General features: G+C 32.5%; 1 protein-coding gene across 2 annotated transcripts in view; it reads right to left on the bottom strand.

Moving 5' to 3' along the window:
* Positions 1-17,017, bottom strand: part of LOC139487003 (tubulin beta-2 chain-like) — a 46,614-nt gene that overhangs the window by 2,942 nt on the left and 26,655 nt on the right. For both annotated transcript variants that reach the window (XM_071272036.1, XM_071272029.1), the window contains exon 2: positions 702-810. In XM_071272036.1, the coding sequence (XP_071128137.1) occupies positions 702-810 (109 nt within the window). The remainder of the gene's footprint in view (positions 1-701; positions 811-17,017) is intronic.

Here is a 17,017-nt window from a genome sequence, read left to right as displayed (position 1 = left end):
TTTGCTGAATATGTAATAAAGATATGCCAATAAAGAAAAAACAGAAGTCCGAAAAAAGGAGTAGGAAAGTCATTTTTCTTCTAATTGGTAAAATCATATGTTTTATTTTTGGCGCGAAATGATACCATGTAATTTTAAAACATGTGGCGCAAACGTAGCATTGGAGAAAAAAGTTGTGGCGCAAGAGGACGCATTTTTGGCACAAACAGATCTCTCCCATGCCTATTAAGCATCGAGTAGAACGCCACATGCAGGGTGTCGGCTATGTTTAATGCAGCTCGGTAAAAACGTTGTAAAGTCAACCTTGTTTAAGGAAGTTCACAACGAAGTTTTACCCTAAGATGCAGTATACATGTGTATCTAACTTGAATTAAGAACTCGATTATATGTTTAATTTCTCTCGTTTAGCTTGTTGGCAAGCTACACAAATTGTTAACATGTAATTGTACTTGTTTAGATTTTGTTTTCTTTTGAGATCGATGTTGTATACTTATTAATAGTAGTCAAGTTCAAATATAAGAGACAGACTATTGTCTACTTTGTGAATGGAATTTTCTTAGTCATGCTACATGTACCATACTTCCACCTATCTCCTACTGTTACTTAATCATATATACCTCATGATTTTAATTACGGTTTCAAGACATAAAACGTGACAAGATTAATGTTAAAACGTCTAACATCATGAACATATCACTTACCGCTTGCCTCGCTAAAGTAAACACTGATCCTCTCAAGTTGCAGGTCAGAGTCGCCATGATAAATTCCACTAGGGTCTATTCCATGTTCATCCGAAATTACCTCCCAAAACTATAGAAATAAAAAAAAGATTTATAGTGTTATATGAGGGGGGGCAAGGGGGGTCCCAATAACAGCAAAACAACAAATTGATTTGACTTATAACAGATAACAAGGAATTAAAATGGACAAAAACAGATAACAGTAAATGAAATATTAAAATAAGTCGGGACCTTGACAAATCCAGTATTTCTTATTACGGGTATAATCCTTTGTAATGAATTCCATTTTCTATGAACATGTTTTTAAAATTATGTATCTAGAATGTGTTTACTACTCAATATATTTTTATACGCTCGTTTACGGGACGCATTATGGAATACTGTTGTCCGTCTGTCGTCACCATGTCGAACATTAACCAATTTGCATAAAACTTTGGGAAATTGTTTATATCTATTGACGTGAGCTCCCCTTCGTATTTCATAAATTTCAGATTTTAAGTTTCTGAGTAATGGGGTTTTATTCAATAAAAATGGTGGTATTTTTCAGTTTTCTGATAATATCTCAAAAATCCTTTCACAAATTTACAAGGAATTTTTGTGAATTGTTACTATCTATTGACATGAGCTCCCTTTCAATTTTTATAAATTTTAGATTTTACGTTTCTGAGTTAAGGGGTTTTGTTAATTAAAAAGGGGGGATTTTCTAGTTTTCGGACATTAACACAAAAACGTTTTCAGCAGTTCTCATGAAACTTTGCTGAATTTTTAATAGCTATTGTTGGAGGCGCCTTTTCTATTTTCAATAATTTTAGATTTTATTTTATTGAGTTAAGGGGTTTAATTCATTAAAAAAGGTGGTATTTTCCAGTTTTCGGTCAATAACTCAAAAAAAATTTCAGCAGTTCTCATGAAACTTTGGTGTATTGTTAATATATATTAACTGAAGCTCCCTTTCAATTTTTATAAATATCTGATATGACATAAGGAAGTTATCGAATATTTCAAAAAGAGCGACGGGCGTATCATGCGCTCATGGCATAGCTGTTTATTTGTTAAAGAATACATTTTTCAGCATTTATTTTTATACAGTTATAGAAACTCACACATGCTTGTAATTTAAATAGTGTGTAATAAAATTGAGAATGGAAATGAGGAATATGTCAAAGAGACAAAAATGATATCTAGTAAATATTCAAGGGCTGTTATGGTATTCAATTCACATAGTTTTTGGCGTTTGTTGCTACTAAAAAATGACCTAAAAGAGTTTGAAAATATATATTCGCATTCTGACTTTTTATAAATGCCCATTTAATGAGGTGTGTGAATTTTTCTTAATAAGACTATGAGGCAAAGTGGTCAGTATATAAGGTTGAAAAATCAAAAGCACCAATTATAAGCATGCAGTTTATAAAGTACCTCGAACCAATTTTGACACTCCAAAAGTAATTTATTCCATTATTTTCAAAGGCTCAATTTGAGCAATTTTTTATCAGGCTATTGATTGGACCAAGTGTACTAGTAAGTAGAATACATAGTTGAGTGGGGAGCAATGGCTTGAAGACGAAATAAATCTTTGTTTGTAATGAGCTATGTGCTGCTTCGGGACCCAGTACATGGTTGGAACTTTCATTGTACAATGTGTTTGGTTCTGCTTTGAAAAGAATCACAGAGCTGAGTAAATGTACCATATTATATAAAAGGTTAACTGGTTGTAAGGACCTAGTCCTTAATTGAGATTATTGTCAGATATTCCTGGCCATATGTTTTCCTTTTTGTCATATTAATAATTGTTCTGATTTAATATGTTGATACGGGAAACAAGGAACATTATCCTCATACAAAAATAATAAGATAACTCTAAATACATGTTCCAAAAATATGGAATTTATTACAAAGGATAATCATAAGATATACTGGAATTGTCCTGGACCTCACTTCTGTAATTGGTATATGTTAATGGAATCCTTCTCCGAATACGGGACCAACATATTACTACTAGTGGTAGACCCCAATGTCCAATGATTTTTAATTTCTACCGAATATTGGCGGTCAAAAAAATTCTAACATTCCAATTTTCAATAACAGTTAACAGCAAATACATTATCACAATAACAGATAACAAAAAAACTTAAAGCCCAATAACACCTAACAATGAATAAGACAATAACAGCTAACAGCAAATATATTTTCAGAATAACAGATAACAAAGAATTAAATTGCCCCATAACAGCATAACAGTTAAACCCCTTGCCCCCCCTCTTATATGATTTAAGACATGGATCTGGAGAACCATTGCTGTGTTGCTAATACTCACTTATGATACCAATCCCAACATGATACATATGCGGTAAATCATTGATGATTGATAAATGTAAAATCCGAATTGCTAGGTATAGCACATGAAGCTATAGATACCATGAAAATTTCAGTTGCTTAAGAAACATGTGACTAACAAATGGATATTAAGAAGGAGGTAAGCAGACAATTGGAAAAAAAGAAAGAGGGAAGTCAAAATTAACACAACTACAGTTTTGCAAAACCTACGAAACAGTGGTTACGTCACTTCGCTAGACATACATGTACCTAGCGTAGCAGAGAAGACGTTTTTACTGTATGTAAGGGTATGACAACATCTACATTTACTGAGGGGACAGTTTTAATGTTAGAAAGTTCTTAGTTTTCTGCAAGGAGAATAACTCATTCTTTATCTGGCTGTTTCGTTAATATAACTTTAACTGTTAGTGTGATATTACAACCCTTGGTTTATTAACGTTATATTTGTTAAATCGTCATCAGTGTCCTCATTTGGCGTATGTATATACATGTACATATAACTAGCGACAATACGTACGTGTATTTTATCAAACACATTACGCCCTGTCTTGTCATGTTCTGCATGTTCCTCTGTATGTTTTGATTTTTTTCACACAAAATAACATGTAACAACGAAGCATTGAGGACACAGTTTGAATTAGATTACAAAGTGACGTAACCGTTTACATGGAATACATATTGTTTTTCGTTTATTATTTTGTATATACATTATCAGATTATGCCGTTAGTTTTGTCGTTTTGATTATTTTGCATTTGTCATTTCGGGACCTTTTATAGCTGACTAGGTCGTATGGGTTTTGCTCATTGTTAAAGGCCAAACGGTGATCAATAGTTGTTGTGTCATTAGTTTTTTTAAGAAGTTGTCTCATTAGCAACATCTTTTAATATATCTATAAACATGCAAAATTTCAAGTTAATTCAGTCTATATTGAGATGTTAGTTTAAGAAAGACAGAATAGCACAACTTAAAAATGTGAATACACATTTGTGTAAAAAAATATCATTATCTAAGTACAATCAGTTCAAACATACCTCATATACCTAGTATAAATAGTATGCATATATATCAAAGTTTTACTTTAACTGATGTTTTACCCCGTTCCTCAAGTATTTATCACTTGTATTGAAATACATTACTCCGTCAAAGATTCATTTTAATTTGTTTCACAAGGAAGATGATTGACTATCGTAGATACAAATATCATTTGGACATTAATTTTACTTAACTTTGTGTATACACATATTATTCAAACCTAAATATCTCTTACACTGACCGCATACAAAAGCTCGATTTTTATAATATTATATTTGTTTCATTTTTTTCCACTTTTTTCAACAAAGAGTATACTAGTCTTTCTTTTATTCCATTTTGTAAAACCATTCAAACAGGTAAACCAACGGCCTAATCTATAATCTATATATTTTTCGTTTGAAACATACTTCTTTCTGGGCTTCTCTAGAAGAATGAACATAAGCTAGCATCTCCATTAACTATCTGTTCCAACATACAGATGATATCCAAGCGTGCTACAGACCTTCTAAAATTCAAACTGACCACACGCACGATACACGCACGCACGATACACGCACGGTGAATGCACGATACACGCACGGTACACGCACGATACACGATACACGCACGATGAGCGATGAGCGTTACACGGAGGATTAACGCAAAATGAATGATGAATGATGAACGCACGATACACGCACGATGCACGATGAATGATAAATACACGATACACGCACGATACACGCACGCACGATACACGCACGATGAATGATTCAGTGACGAATGAACAACGAACGCTTTTTACACGATTCTCAAAGCTATTTTATTTAGAATAGTATTTAAAATCAATATGCATTTTAATTAAAGGCACTACTTGTAGCTGTTTTGCTGATACCAGCATAATAGATAATATGCTATTTTGCCAGCTCAGATTCAAATAACTTAAAATTAAAGTCGGCTATTTATAGGCACCGGAAATGTTTGTGAACTTGGACAGAAGCTCCTAACAGTCAAAATATAGTGTCTTGATTTTGTTCAGCCTGAGAGTTCAAGTTTACGGCAAACGAAGGCGAGACATTGTGTTCCGCGAAACCCTTACTAATTTTATTTCATAAAGTTAAAAATCTTAATTATACTTTTATGCATACAATGTCCGACACATTATATCTACAGACAGTGACTGGTTCTAGAAATTATTTCAACTACATGTTTGGTATAATTGATTGCAATAAATAAATGTAAAAAATTCAGACATATTTCAAACATCCTGACACTTCAAATTTCTAGGAGGTGAGATTCACGGGATTTTACGTAAAACTCTTTGGGGAAATGCAATTTTTAATTCCAATTTGAAACCAAACGGTAATAGATATCCCAAGGTTTTTTTCAAATGCATGTCTAATTTGATGAGATTTGAAAAATCAATCTGAATGGTAGTTGAAATTATTCAGTGCAATCATTTTGTGTCCGTTGTTGTCTTTCATACATATCAATTGTTTGCTGTTCGTAATATGTTGTTTATGGCAGTCAGGTCTCGCGATCGGTGTCCAAATTTAAGCCCCCAATAAGGTAAATTAATTATCATTTATAGGGGAGGGGCTATTTTTCTCGATGCAAACATTATTTTCCTTCCTAATAAAAAAACAGCTTAACAATTTTCTATATTTTTTCATTAAATCATAAACCGATGCATATTAAATGATTTTTAAAAAATGTTTAAAAATATTTTTATGGTAAATATATCTAGATGTCAGGGTAATTTTCTTCTCCAAATGATTATTTTTTTCATTTTTTAAGGTAATATTGATATCAGTTATGTAATTTGACACGTGTCTTATAGTTCAGTGATTTTCGGAAAAAATAACGAAAACCGGCACAGGCATTGTTCTGTTATTATTTGTGATCTTTAATGATTAAATTTAAATATATGCATTAAATATCAATCTCTATCTAGATAAGAAATTTGTTTACATTGTACATCACTCTTTTAGTCCTTAGTAGCATATTATAACTCATTAGTGCACTTGGGAGTCCTGAGCCGGGTTTAGACGCACCATTTTCTGCTCTTTGGTTAGATTGTTGTCTCTTTGACACATTCTCCATTTCAATCCTCCATTTTATTCAATTAGTTGTGATTCTCTTTATCTCTCTGTTTGATGTTTTGTGCGGACAAAAACAATTCGCAGAATTAATCTAAAAAAGCAGACATTAAACTCTTTCTTTTAGCATTTTAACATTTTTTTTCTCGAGATTTAACCATTTTAATTTAGCTTAAGAGCATATGTCTCCTCTTTTTAGAAATTTGGCTTGATAGTGTATGGAGATTTTTGTTTCAACTATTATGAAAAAATTAACGACTTTTTTTAACTAGATAAATATTTAACAAAAATACCGTTTTTTCTTAAATCAATTTCTTTTAACAAAGAATTGTTACACAAATGTAGTAACAACCCAATTTTGTAATGAAGACAATCCTTATCTCTTTACCGAAATCTGCATATCTTTATATTTTGAAACATAAAATGTTAAGGGTGTCTGCGCAAAGGACAGAAATGTCCAAGAAGTCGAATAATTCAAACCCATTTGTCTTTTAAATTTAGCACATGAAGATATAATTTTTAGCACATATACACATGTACAAATTGATTTTGTAAAAAAAAATCACTGTCGGTCTAAAACTGTATCGCATGCCCATAATTGTCCTAAAGCTTTAAATGTCAGATCATGAGGGTCTGAATGGGGATTCATTATTTCTGTATTCTATTTTAGGCAATTTATAATTCGTTTTACCTTTTGCCGATCATTCTTTATTCCATATATTCTAGTACCTCATCATTTTCTTTTCTATATATTTGTCTGATTATTTTCTGTATTCTTTATTTTTTTGTCTATAATTTCCTTCTATAAACCACCATCTTTACCCTCATGTATAATGGAAGACGATAAACATTGTAGTATACATACCACCCGTTGTCACTTTCACCTGACATACAAATCACATATTGTTATTACCGCCCGTTATTTCCACCTGGACACAGGACTTACATGTATGATATATATATATTACGTAATAATAACGGATATAGTAGATTCAGTAGAATATAACATGTATCAACGCACTCTGACTTGTTAAATGTATTTTGAACTAACAATTGTTAATAATATTTTTAGTTATTTTAAAACTAAGAATGAAAATCAGGAATATGTCAAAGAGACAACAACCCAAAAAGAACGATTGACAGCCGAAGGCCACCAGTTATATTTGCTAATGTTTTAGTTTCGAATAAGGCAAAAGCCATTCGGTATTTTCAGAAAATCTCTCAACGGATAATGAGAGTTTAGCGATTTTGACTTGCTAACAGCCCTAACATGGTCTCTCAACATTGCAGAATTTAAGAGCCTATATCAATTAAGGGATATGCTCTACCTAGCTTTTGATGTTTACAAAAATATCCATTTCAGAACCAAATTGTGGCTTCTTTATATTTATACCAAAATTGAGTTCAAGGCAGTATTTTGTTGAAGAGGACTATTACCCAAAGTTCAACATGCGAGAAGAAGTTTCATTTCCCTTATTGTTTTTAGCGATGTGACTAATCTTTCGAGGTTACGCCACGGAAATATATCTTAAATGAGAAGGTGCAACTGGGTGCATCCCTAAAAAACAAATTAAAAAAAATCTCTATATATATATAAAATGACGAGTATTCGTCAATCAGACAGCAATCCAACATATGAATATAAACACAAGAAAGTTACCTGACATCTAGAATAAGAGGTTTAAGCATACATGTACCCCGCGCTGGTATCAACTTACTGAGTTGTGAGTAAAATTCAATATACATGTAGGACTGTGAAACGAGAAATACACGAAAGATTCGTTTTTTATACGTACGATTGGGTATCATTCCCTAAATACATACGGGTCCACAAACTTTTCTTATGAATATATAATGGTAAATGAGGATCTCATTAGAGGAACAAATTGAGTAAAGATACATGTAGAAGCAAGAATGATTTCCACATTCAAAACATCAAATAGGACGATCTCTCAATAAGAACGCAGCAAATTGACTCTTGAACTATAACATCCATAGGCAATAACACTATAGTAAATGCTTTATATACTTACATTGAAACAATTATACTGCTCATAATAATTGCACATATGTAGACTTTAATTGAGGTATCCCGCGTTATATAAACCATCGCACACCATTGCGCCAAAGTCTGCTGGTCTGCGCCGAAGTGTGCTGAGCTATTATTTCATTATTCGACCCAATGTAAAGCAAAACGAATAATACCGTTTTGAGCTATAAAACCAAGGCAACCCTTTATACTAGTCAAAAATTGCTTGGTCTTGATAGATGCATACGAAACTTCAATTAATTGTTTGTATTTTGCAATCTATTGTATCCGATAAAAATGAACAAAAAATTGATAAAAACTACCGATTTTTCTATGAAACAAAATTTATCCTTATTGGAGTCTTTGTCATATGGATTCATAAAGGACAAAACATGTCCTCAGTTACAGAACAAAAAACACCCCATTGTAAAAAAAAAACACGGGTGCGTCTAAAGTTTCATAGAAAAATCGGTAGTTTTTATCCATTTTTTGTTCATGATGGGATTGTAAATCAATTAACCGTCTTACACGTGTCAAATTACATAACTGATTACACGGGAATCCTTCTATCTGTTGCGTTAACGTTTAATCGACAAGATCGGTAAAGATGGATACTGATAAATGAATAGTTGTTGAAAACAAATTCAGAACGAAGAAGTATTTTTTCAAGTGTATTTTGTAAATATTTCAAGTAAATAATAAATTTATCAACAGAGCAATACATCTAATGTCGGTTTTTAAAAGACCGCATACAAATTCTGCGTTCGTATTTTGGTATCACTTCGTCGTCGTCTGTCGTCAGCTTGACTTGTTCGTGGAGCGTTTTAACAAATTCTGGTATACTTTGTTGTTTCCAGTTAATCGATATTTTGAATACGTGTTTTATAGATTCGCAAATGATTCTTGTCCACAAATGAACATGTTGAAGCTGGTTACGAGGTTTCAATACATATTCGTACAACCGTTCTTTAAGTTTTTGAAAATACGTGTTGAAGTTTTGATAACAAGAAAAAGATGTGGTATGATTGGGGATGAGACAAGTCATCGCAAGAAATAAAATGACACAGAAGTTTTCACCATAAGTCACCCCACGGCCTTCAACAGTGAGTAATGAACATACCACAGTCATTAAATTTATTTCATAGATTATCTCATACAATATGTTAAACAGACACTTTGTTAAAAAAAATCGTAAAGGTTCTGCGGAACCCAGTGTCTCGCCTATTCTTTCTGTTAATCATATGCTCAACAAAAACGAGAAAATAAATCAATAAAATATTCCTGTTGATACTATCTTTTGATTGAAAAAAGCTTCTGTCCAAGTTTGGTAAAAACCCAGGACAGTTTATGAATCTAATAAATATTTAAAAATTTCTTGATTCTGTCTTATGATTATAAAAAAGCTTCTGTCCAAGTTTAATAGAAATCAAGGATAGTTTAAGAAACGGTTATAAAAATTTCAAAAACTTTAACCACAGAGTGAATATTTGTAGACGCCGCCGACGCCGACGGAATGTAGGATCGCTTAGTCTCGCCTTTTCGACTAAAGTCTAAGACTCGTCAAAAAACATACAGATTTCCTTCTGACATACGGGCGCACTATGCTTTTTTATACGCCCGTCAACATTTTGACGGGACGTTTTATGGTATACAAATGTCCGGCGTCCGCATGTCGCACTGAAACTCGAGAACCGCTTATCCATTTCATGAAACTTAACATATAGTTGTTTCTTATGATGGTTTTCGGAATTTACTCATATTTTTAATGAAACCATTTGTAGAATCTTTGTATATACACGTATCTTTTTCAGAATTAAAATAAAATCGAAACACTTATAAATATATATGTTGGCGCACATAAAAGTCGTGCTCCTATGGCAAACAATTTTGTTGGGAAGGAAATAAAACAACTGCAAAATTATTTGTCCTTTTTATCATTTTGAATAAGAACAACACATTTAATTATAAATATTTGAAGCATAAATATTTTCGATACAATTGTTTTAAATTACTTGAAATAAAAAAAGATCGTGATTGTTTAATCAGTTGCTATGTTATTTGGCACATGTCAATCGGTTCATTGATTTTCGGCATGTCAAAGAAAAAACGGCACGTGTCTCAATAATGTTGAATATCTCGTTTATTTATGATTATTTTCTGTAAAATTTGAAATTTATGCATTAAATATCAATCTCTAACATGATATATAAACATAATACATATAACAGCCGTGACTCATTATAATCCTTAGTGGAATTGTATAGTCAAGGCCTTAGTGCACCAAGGAATCCTTAGCAGTGTTTAGACGTACCGAAACAAACATCCGCCATTCTTTAATAATCATAGACGGTTAACAACTACATGTAGTCTGTTTCCCGGCCGTTATTGAAATTCTTGACATTACCTTAATATTTTTATATTCCGAAGGCATACTAAATGTTTTACAGAGGGGACCAACCTAGTCAGTAACAACGTGCTATTGTGAATTATTTTTGCGGATAAAAATCTTTTAGACATACTAGTTCATTAAAAACGGTGTCATTGATAGGCAACCATGAACACAATGAAAAATGAATCCGTTAAAGTGTTCCATGTTTATTCAATTCAAATAAAGACTTGTTATGATAAAACCATATATTTAACTATTTTATATATACAAAAAAACAAGATTATATCTTAAACTTGTAAATTCAATTTCAAGTTTTTAAAGGTTCCTCAAGTTAAAATAATACATGATATATTTGCCTGATCTTATATTTGTTTAATTAAAACAGAGACATATAATACAATAATATATATGTCTCTGATTAAAATAATGCCTTCAAATACATATAATGTTTATTTTTATTCAATTTCCCACAAAACATTTTAGCTTAGTTTAAATGAAATTCAGAAGAGAGAATTCAAACACTGTTGAAGAGAATATACATATTCGTGTTAATTCGCCTCAGTTTAATTTGTTAATTCAAGTTTGACATTTAACATTTTAATCCGCAGTCCACATTTACCCGACAATCTTGTATATTGTATTTTCTCAATGGAATAACATAACGTGCATGTGACCATCACAAACTAAGACAAAAATGATATTTATAATGGTATTTATCAAATATTTGAAAATATCTTAGTAGCATATAAATTTGCCAAATAAGCGAAGAATTATAATCTAGCCTAGTTCAACCAAGGATTTGTATAGTTTCTTTTCAATAAAATATTGTTGGTGTTTTTGGCGACTATAGCAGCAACATTGCCGTTATTAAATAAAAATATAAAATTTTCGCTATCTGATAATTATAGGTTAAAATGTTCATTAAAATGTATTATATTTCTCTTAAAACTACATATAATGGGCATTTTAGAATGACATGAAGTTCATCTTCAATAGTAGAGCTACAACACGTGTCATCTCGTGGACTTCTTTTCTTTCATTCTTTCCAGTTTCGATTTTTTTAGTGGAGCTTCCCCACATTTGCAAAAGCACATTTGTTTTAATTGACAGAATATTTTTAACAAATAACAATTGGCCAACAGTATATTTTTAAGTCCATTTTCGCTCAGTTGAACAAAAATTTCAATTTTAATGTTGTAGAAATGTCAATATCATGTTATTGTTTGTACGTACAACATGTATCATTATATCAAGAAGTGTCAGTCCCAGCCAAGATTCACTGAATAACCACGAAATATTTACAGATGATAAAATATTTACACAAAAGTTATAAATCTGTATGAACGTTATGTACGTTGAAGTTAATTAAGTGTTCACAAGAAAGTAAGTATGACTGTAAATTTTATTTAAGTCGGAACATACACATACACACACACACTATATATATATATATATATATATATATATATATATATATATATATATATATATAACTGACGTGGAAAGGTAACACATGCCCACCGAAAGCTCTTTTTTAGAGAGCCCAGGTGGTCGTGTGGTCTAGCGGGACGGCTGCAGTGCAGGCGATTTGGTGTCACGATATCACAGTAGCATGGGTTCGAATCCCGGCGAGGGAAGAACCAAAAATTTGCGAAAGCAAATTTACAGATCTAACATTGTTGGGTTGATGTTTAGACGAGTTATATATATATATATATATATATATACATGTTGCTGTTTTAAGACCCTTCTACAACGAAATTTGTTTTACATGCACACGTATAAAAATTGCGGTTTTTATCCACGCAATCATAGGTTTGAACGTAGTTTTCAATTTAGACTCGTTTATATTTTTTCGTTTGGGCTTGTATCATATTTTCCCCTCGGTTTATATGATCCGTTCATCCTACATTGACTCTTAAAATTCAAGAGTCTATCTAAAAAATGAGGATACTTTTTCAAAAAAAGAGGGTACTTTTTATATGGCCTTCCAAATACCGTTTCGATCCATAACTTCACTGAAGAGACATTTATTGTCGAAATCAGGATCTGGTGTAATAAAAAAATATTGACACCGTATGTTAGTGGCATAACATCGTGGCCACAAGTTAATTTTTTTCTGTTTAGTATTAAATTTATATTAAGATCCATTTATTACATCTTGTCATCAATTTTATTTGGCAATCGCCGATGGTCAAATGCGTTTTGTTTAAATATACTTTTTTCACTTTTTTGGTCTTTTGGAAAATGTTGTTTGTGCTGTTTTTAGACCCTTCTACAACGAAATTTGTTTTACAAGCACACGTAAAAAAATTTCGGTTTTTATCCAACGCAATCATAGGTTTGAACGTAGTTTTCAATTTAGACTCGTTTATATATACATGTATATACTTTGACGGTGAGAAAAAATATAAGCTTTGGTGAGCTCTATAACCGACTATCATATAAAAACCGCACTGTATGAACGTTACACAATTAGAGATGAACGTTTGACAAATGCACATTATCTGATATACACAATTATACACGATTGACGAACGCACGATACACGGTTAAGAATGAATGATTGATGAACGCACGATACACGCACGATACACGGTTAAGAATGAATGATTGATGAGCGCACGATACACGCACGATACACGATTAAGAATACACGATGCACGCACGTTACACGGAAAATACACGGAACGATGAATGATGAACGCACGATTGGCACACGCACGATACACGCACGATGCACGCACGCAACACGCACGATACACGATGAACGCACGGAATAATGGTCAGTTTGAATTTTAGAAGGTCTGTAACTATGTTGATTGTATCTATGTCACTGAACTTGAAATACACATGACAAAGGATACCACAGATGTTGTACTTGGCATGCTTCTCAGAAATTGACATCAGGAAGAACTAATAAAACCTACCATACAAGAGATGATTTCAAATGTATAATTTTGAACTTTGCATTTCAGGGAAGCTTCATTCCAGCATCGCTAGCATATGGTATATAGATATATAAATAAATAGATGTGGTATGAGTGCCAATGAGATATCTCTCCATCTAAGTCACAATGTTTGAAAAAGTTAACAAATATAGGTCAAAGTATGGCCTTCTACATGGAGCCTTGGCTCACACCAAACAGCAAGCTAAAAAGAGTCCCAAAATGACTAGTGTTAAACCATTCAAACAGGTAAACCAACGGCCTAATCTATAAAAAAAACCAGAAAATTAAGAAACATTTTTGAACCACACCAACAAACACTGAACTTCAGGCTCCTGACTTCATGTTTATGAGCCTCTCAGATATTCCATGACTTGCGATTACTATGGCTCTTTCCACATTTCAGTAAAACTTACTATCAATTTTAATAGGAAGATCTTTTAAAAAGAGTCGCTGATTATAATTTTCTAAACAGAGTGTTGATGCTAAGAAAGCTATCGAACCAATGGTTCCTCGCGATGGAATTAAGTCATCCTTTCGAAAATATTTTACAGACGATAATATCATTATATGGAGACTGTAATGGAACAGCTGACCACGAATTGTAGCCTTAGTATCATCATATTTTCCTCAATAGTTACATCACTAAAATTGAGAATGGAAATGGGGAATGTGTCAAAGAGACAACAACCCGACCAAATAAAAAATAACAGCAGAGGGTCACCAACAGGTCTTCAATGTAGCGAGAAATTCCCGCACCCGGAGGCGTCCTTCAACTGGCCCCTAAACAAATATATACTAGTCCAGTGATAATGAACGCCATACTAATTTCCAAATTGTACACAAGAAACTAAAATTAAAAAAATACAAGACTAACAAAGGCCAGAGGCTCCTGACTTGGGACAGGCGCAAAAATGCGGCGGGGTTAAACATGTTTGTGAGATCTCAACCCTCCCCCTATACCTCTAACCAATGTAGAAAAGTAAACGCATAACAATACGCACATTAAAATTGAGTTCAAGAGAAGTCCGAGTCTGATGTCAGAAGATGTAACCAAAGAAAATAAACAAAATGACAATAATACATAAATAACAACAGACTACTAGCAGTTAACTGACATGCCAGCTCCAGACTTCAATTAAACTGACTGAAAGATTATGATTTCATCATATGAACATCAGGCACAATCCTTCCCGTTAGGGGTTTAGTGTCATACCATCATAACATATATGAGAAGAACATAACCCGTGTCATGCCAACAACTGTTTTTAGAATAAATGTGTTTAGTTCCGATGCAAAGACCTTATCAGTGACTCAATATTAACGCCAAAATATGCAATCTTTAATGACTTGACAACAGTATCGTAATTATATCCCTTCTTAATAAGTCTATTTAAAGGTTTTGTAAGTTTCTGAGGTGAATACTGACACCTTTGTGCTTTATAAAGAATATTTCCATAAAAAATAGGATGTGAAATACCTGAACGTATTAGAAGTCTGCATGTTGAGCTATATTTACGAATGATGTATTTATACCGATGATAAAATTTAGTAAATGTTTTGACTAGTTTGTGATATCGAAAACCCTGGTGTAATAATTTTTCAGTAATACATAAATTTCTCTCGTTAAAATCTAAAACATTGTTACATACACGAGCGAATCGTACAAGTTGAGATATATAAACACCGTACGATGGTGACAAGGGAACGTCACCATCTAAAAACGGATAATTAACGATAGGAAATGAAAAATCATCCCTTTTATCATAGATTTTAGTATTCAGCTTTCCATTAGTGATATAGATATCAAGATCGAAAAAAGGGCAGTGGTCATTGTTAGTATTAGCTTTATTTAAAGTAAGTTCAACAGGATAAATTTCATTAATATACATACTGAAGTCGTCATTATTGAGAGCCAAAATATCATCAAAATATCTAAAAGTATTATTAAATTTGTTTATCAGATGTTGTTTCGATGGGTCTTTGCTTATTTTTGTCATAAATTGTAACTCATAACAATACAAAAACAGGTCCGCAATAAGTAGTGCACAATTAGTCCCCATTGGAATTCCGATAATCTGACGATATACGGAATCCCCAAAGCGAACAAAAATGTTATCTAGTAAAAATTCAAGGGCATATATAGTATCAAAGCATGTCCAATTAACATAGTTTTTTTGTTTATTGCTACTAAAAAATGACCTAAAAGAGTTTGAACATATATATTCACATTCTGATTTTTTGAATGCCCATTTAATTAGGTGTGTGAATTTTTTCTTAATGAGAATGTGAGGCAATGTGGTATACAGTGTAGAAAAATCAAAACTTTGAACAGATTCAAAATCACCAATATAAGCATGCAATTTATCAAGTACTTCCAACGAGTTCTTGACACTCCAAAAGTAATTTATTCCACTATTTTCGAAGGCCTTATTTGAACAATTTATAATCAGGTTTTTAATTGCACCAAGTGTGCTGGTAAGAAGAATAGACAATTTAGTAGTTGAACAATGGCTTTAAGACGAAATAAATCTATATTTGTAAGGGGTTTTGTGTAGCTTGGGAAGCCAGTACATAGTTGGGACTTTCATTGTATTTGGCTCTACTTGTAAAGCGGTGGCTAAAAGTTTATTTTTGTTACAGATTTCGTTTTCTGAAAATGGAGTCAGTTGGAATGTTGGTGAATTGGTGATTTCCTTTTTCAGAACCTCAATGTAAAATTTACGTCAAACAATAATAATATTATTAGCAGCTTTATCGGCCGGGACAAAAACAAATTCCTTGGCTAGTTCTTTTAGTTTGTGTTTGATACGAGAAATAGGTTTATTGTGGTTATTGTTAATAGTAAAATGTTCTTTAAAATGTTGAATACGTGTATCAACTATCTTCATTACTGAATTAAAAAAAGAGTCCAAAGATTTTTTGTCAGCTTTTTCCCGTTTTATCCATTTCATACAGTAAGTATGGAGTGATTCGTGGATGATATTACGACACTCATTCCAATTAATAATAGACGGTGGACGATATTTAGGTCCTTTACTGAGGAATGATTTTAACTCTCGGTCTTTAACGATGTTAAGATCTCCTGTTATATCACTGCATACATGCGACTTATAATCAGGGTTTTACTTGTCATGATCAACCCAATAGTTTTCCTTCTGGGAATCATTATGTGCATACCCTTCCAGACCAAGGCGTTCGAGTTAATTATCGGTTTCTGACTGGGATCGTGTTGGCCAATATCAAGTGTTTTGAGGAGGGATGTTTGTTTGTTCGTTTCGGTTTTCTTTTGGACATACTCTTTTCTATGTTTCAAAGACTTATGGTAATTTGTTGCCTGTTTGCATGGCATCTTCTCCCCTTTGTCTTACAAATGATAAAGTCAAATTTAACAATACACCAGGTCAATGAACCTTTCTATATTCCTTCAAATAAATGTCATTCTAATATAGGTCTCAGACGCATT

The sequence above is a fragment of the Mytilus edulis genome, chromosome 1, assembly GCF_963676685.1.
Source record: "Mytilus edulis chromosome 1, xbMytEdul2.2, whole genome shotgun sequence".
Lineage (NCBI taxonomy): Eukaryota > Metazoa > Mollusca > Bivalvia > Mytilida > Mytilidae > Mytilus > Mytilus edulis.
Note: the sequence above shows the minus strand (reverse complement) of the source record. Positions and strands in the feature narration are given on the sequence as shown.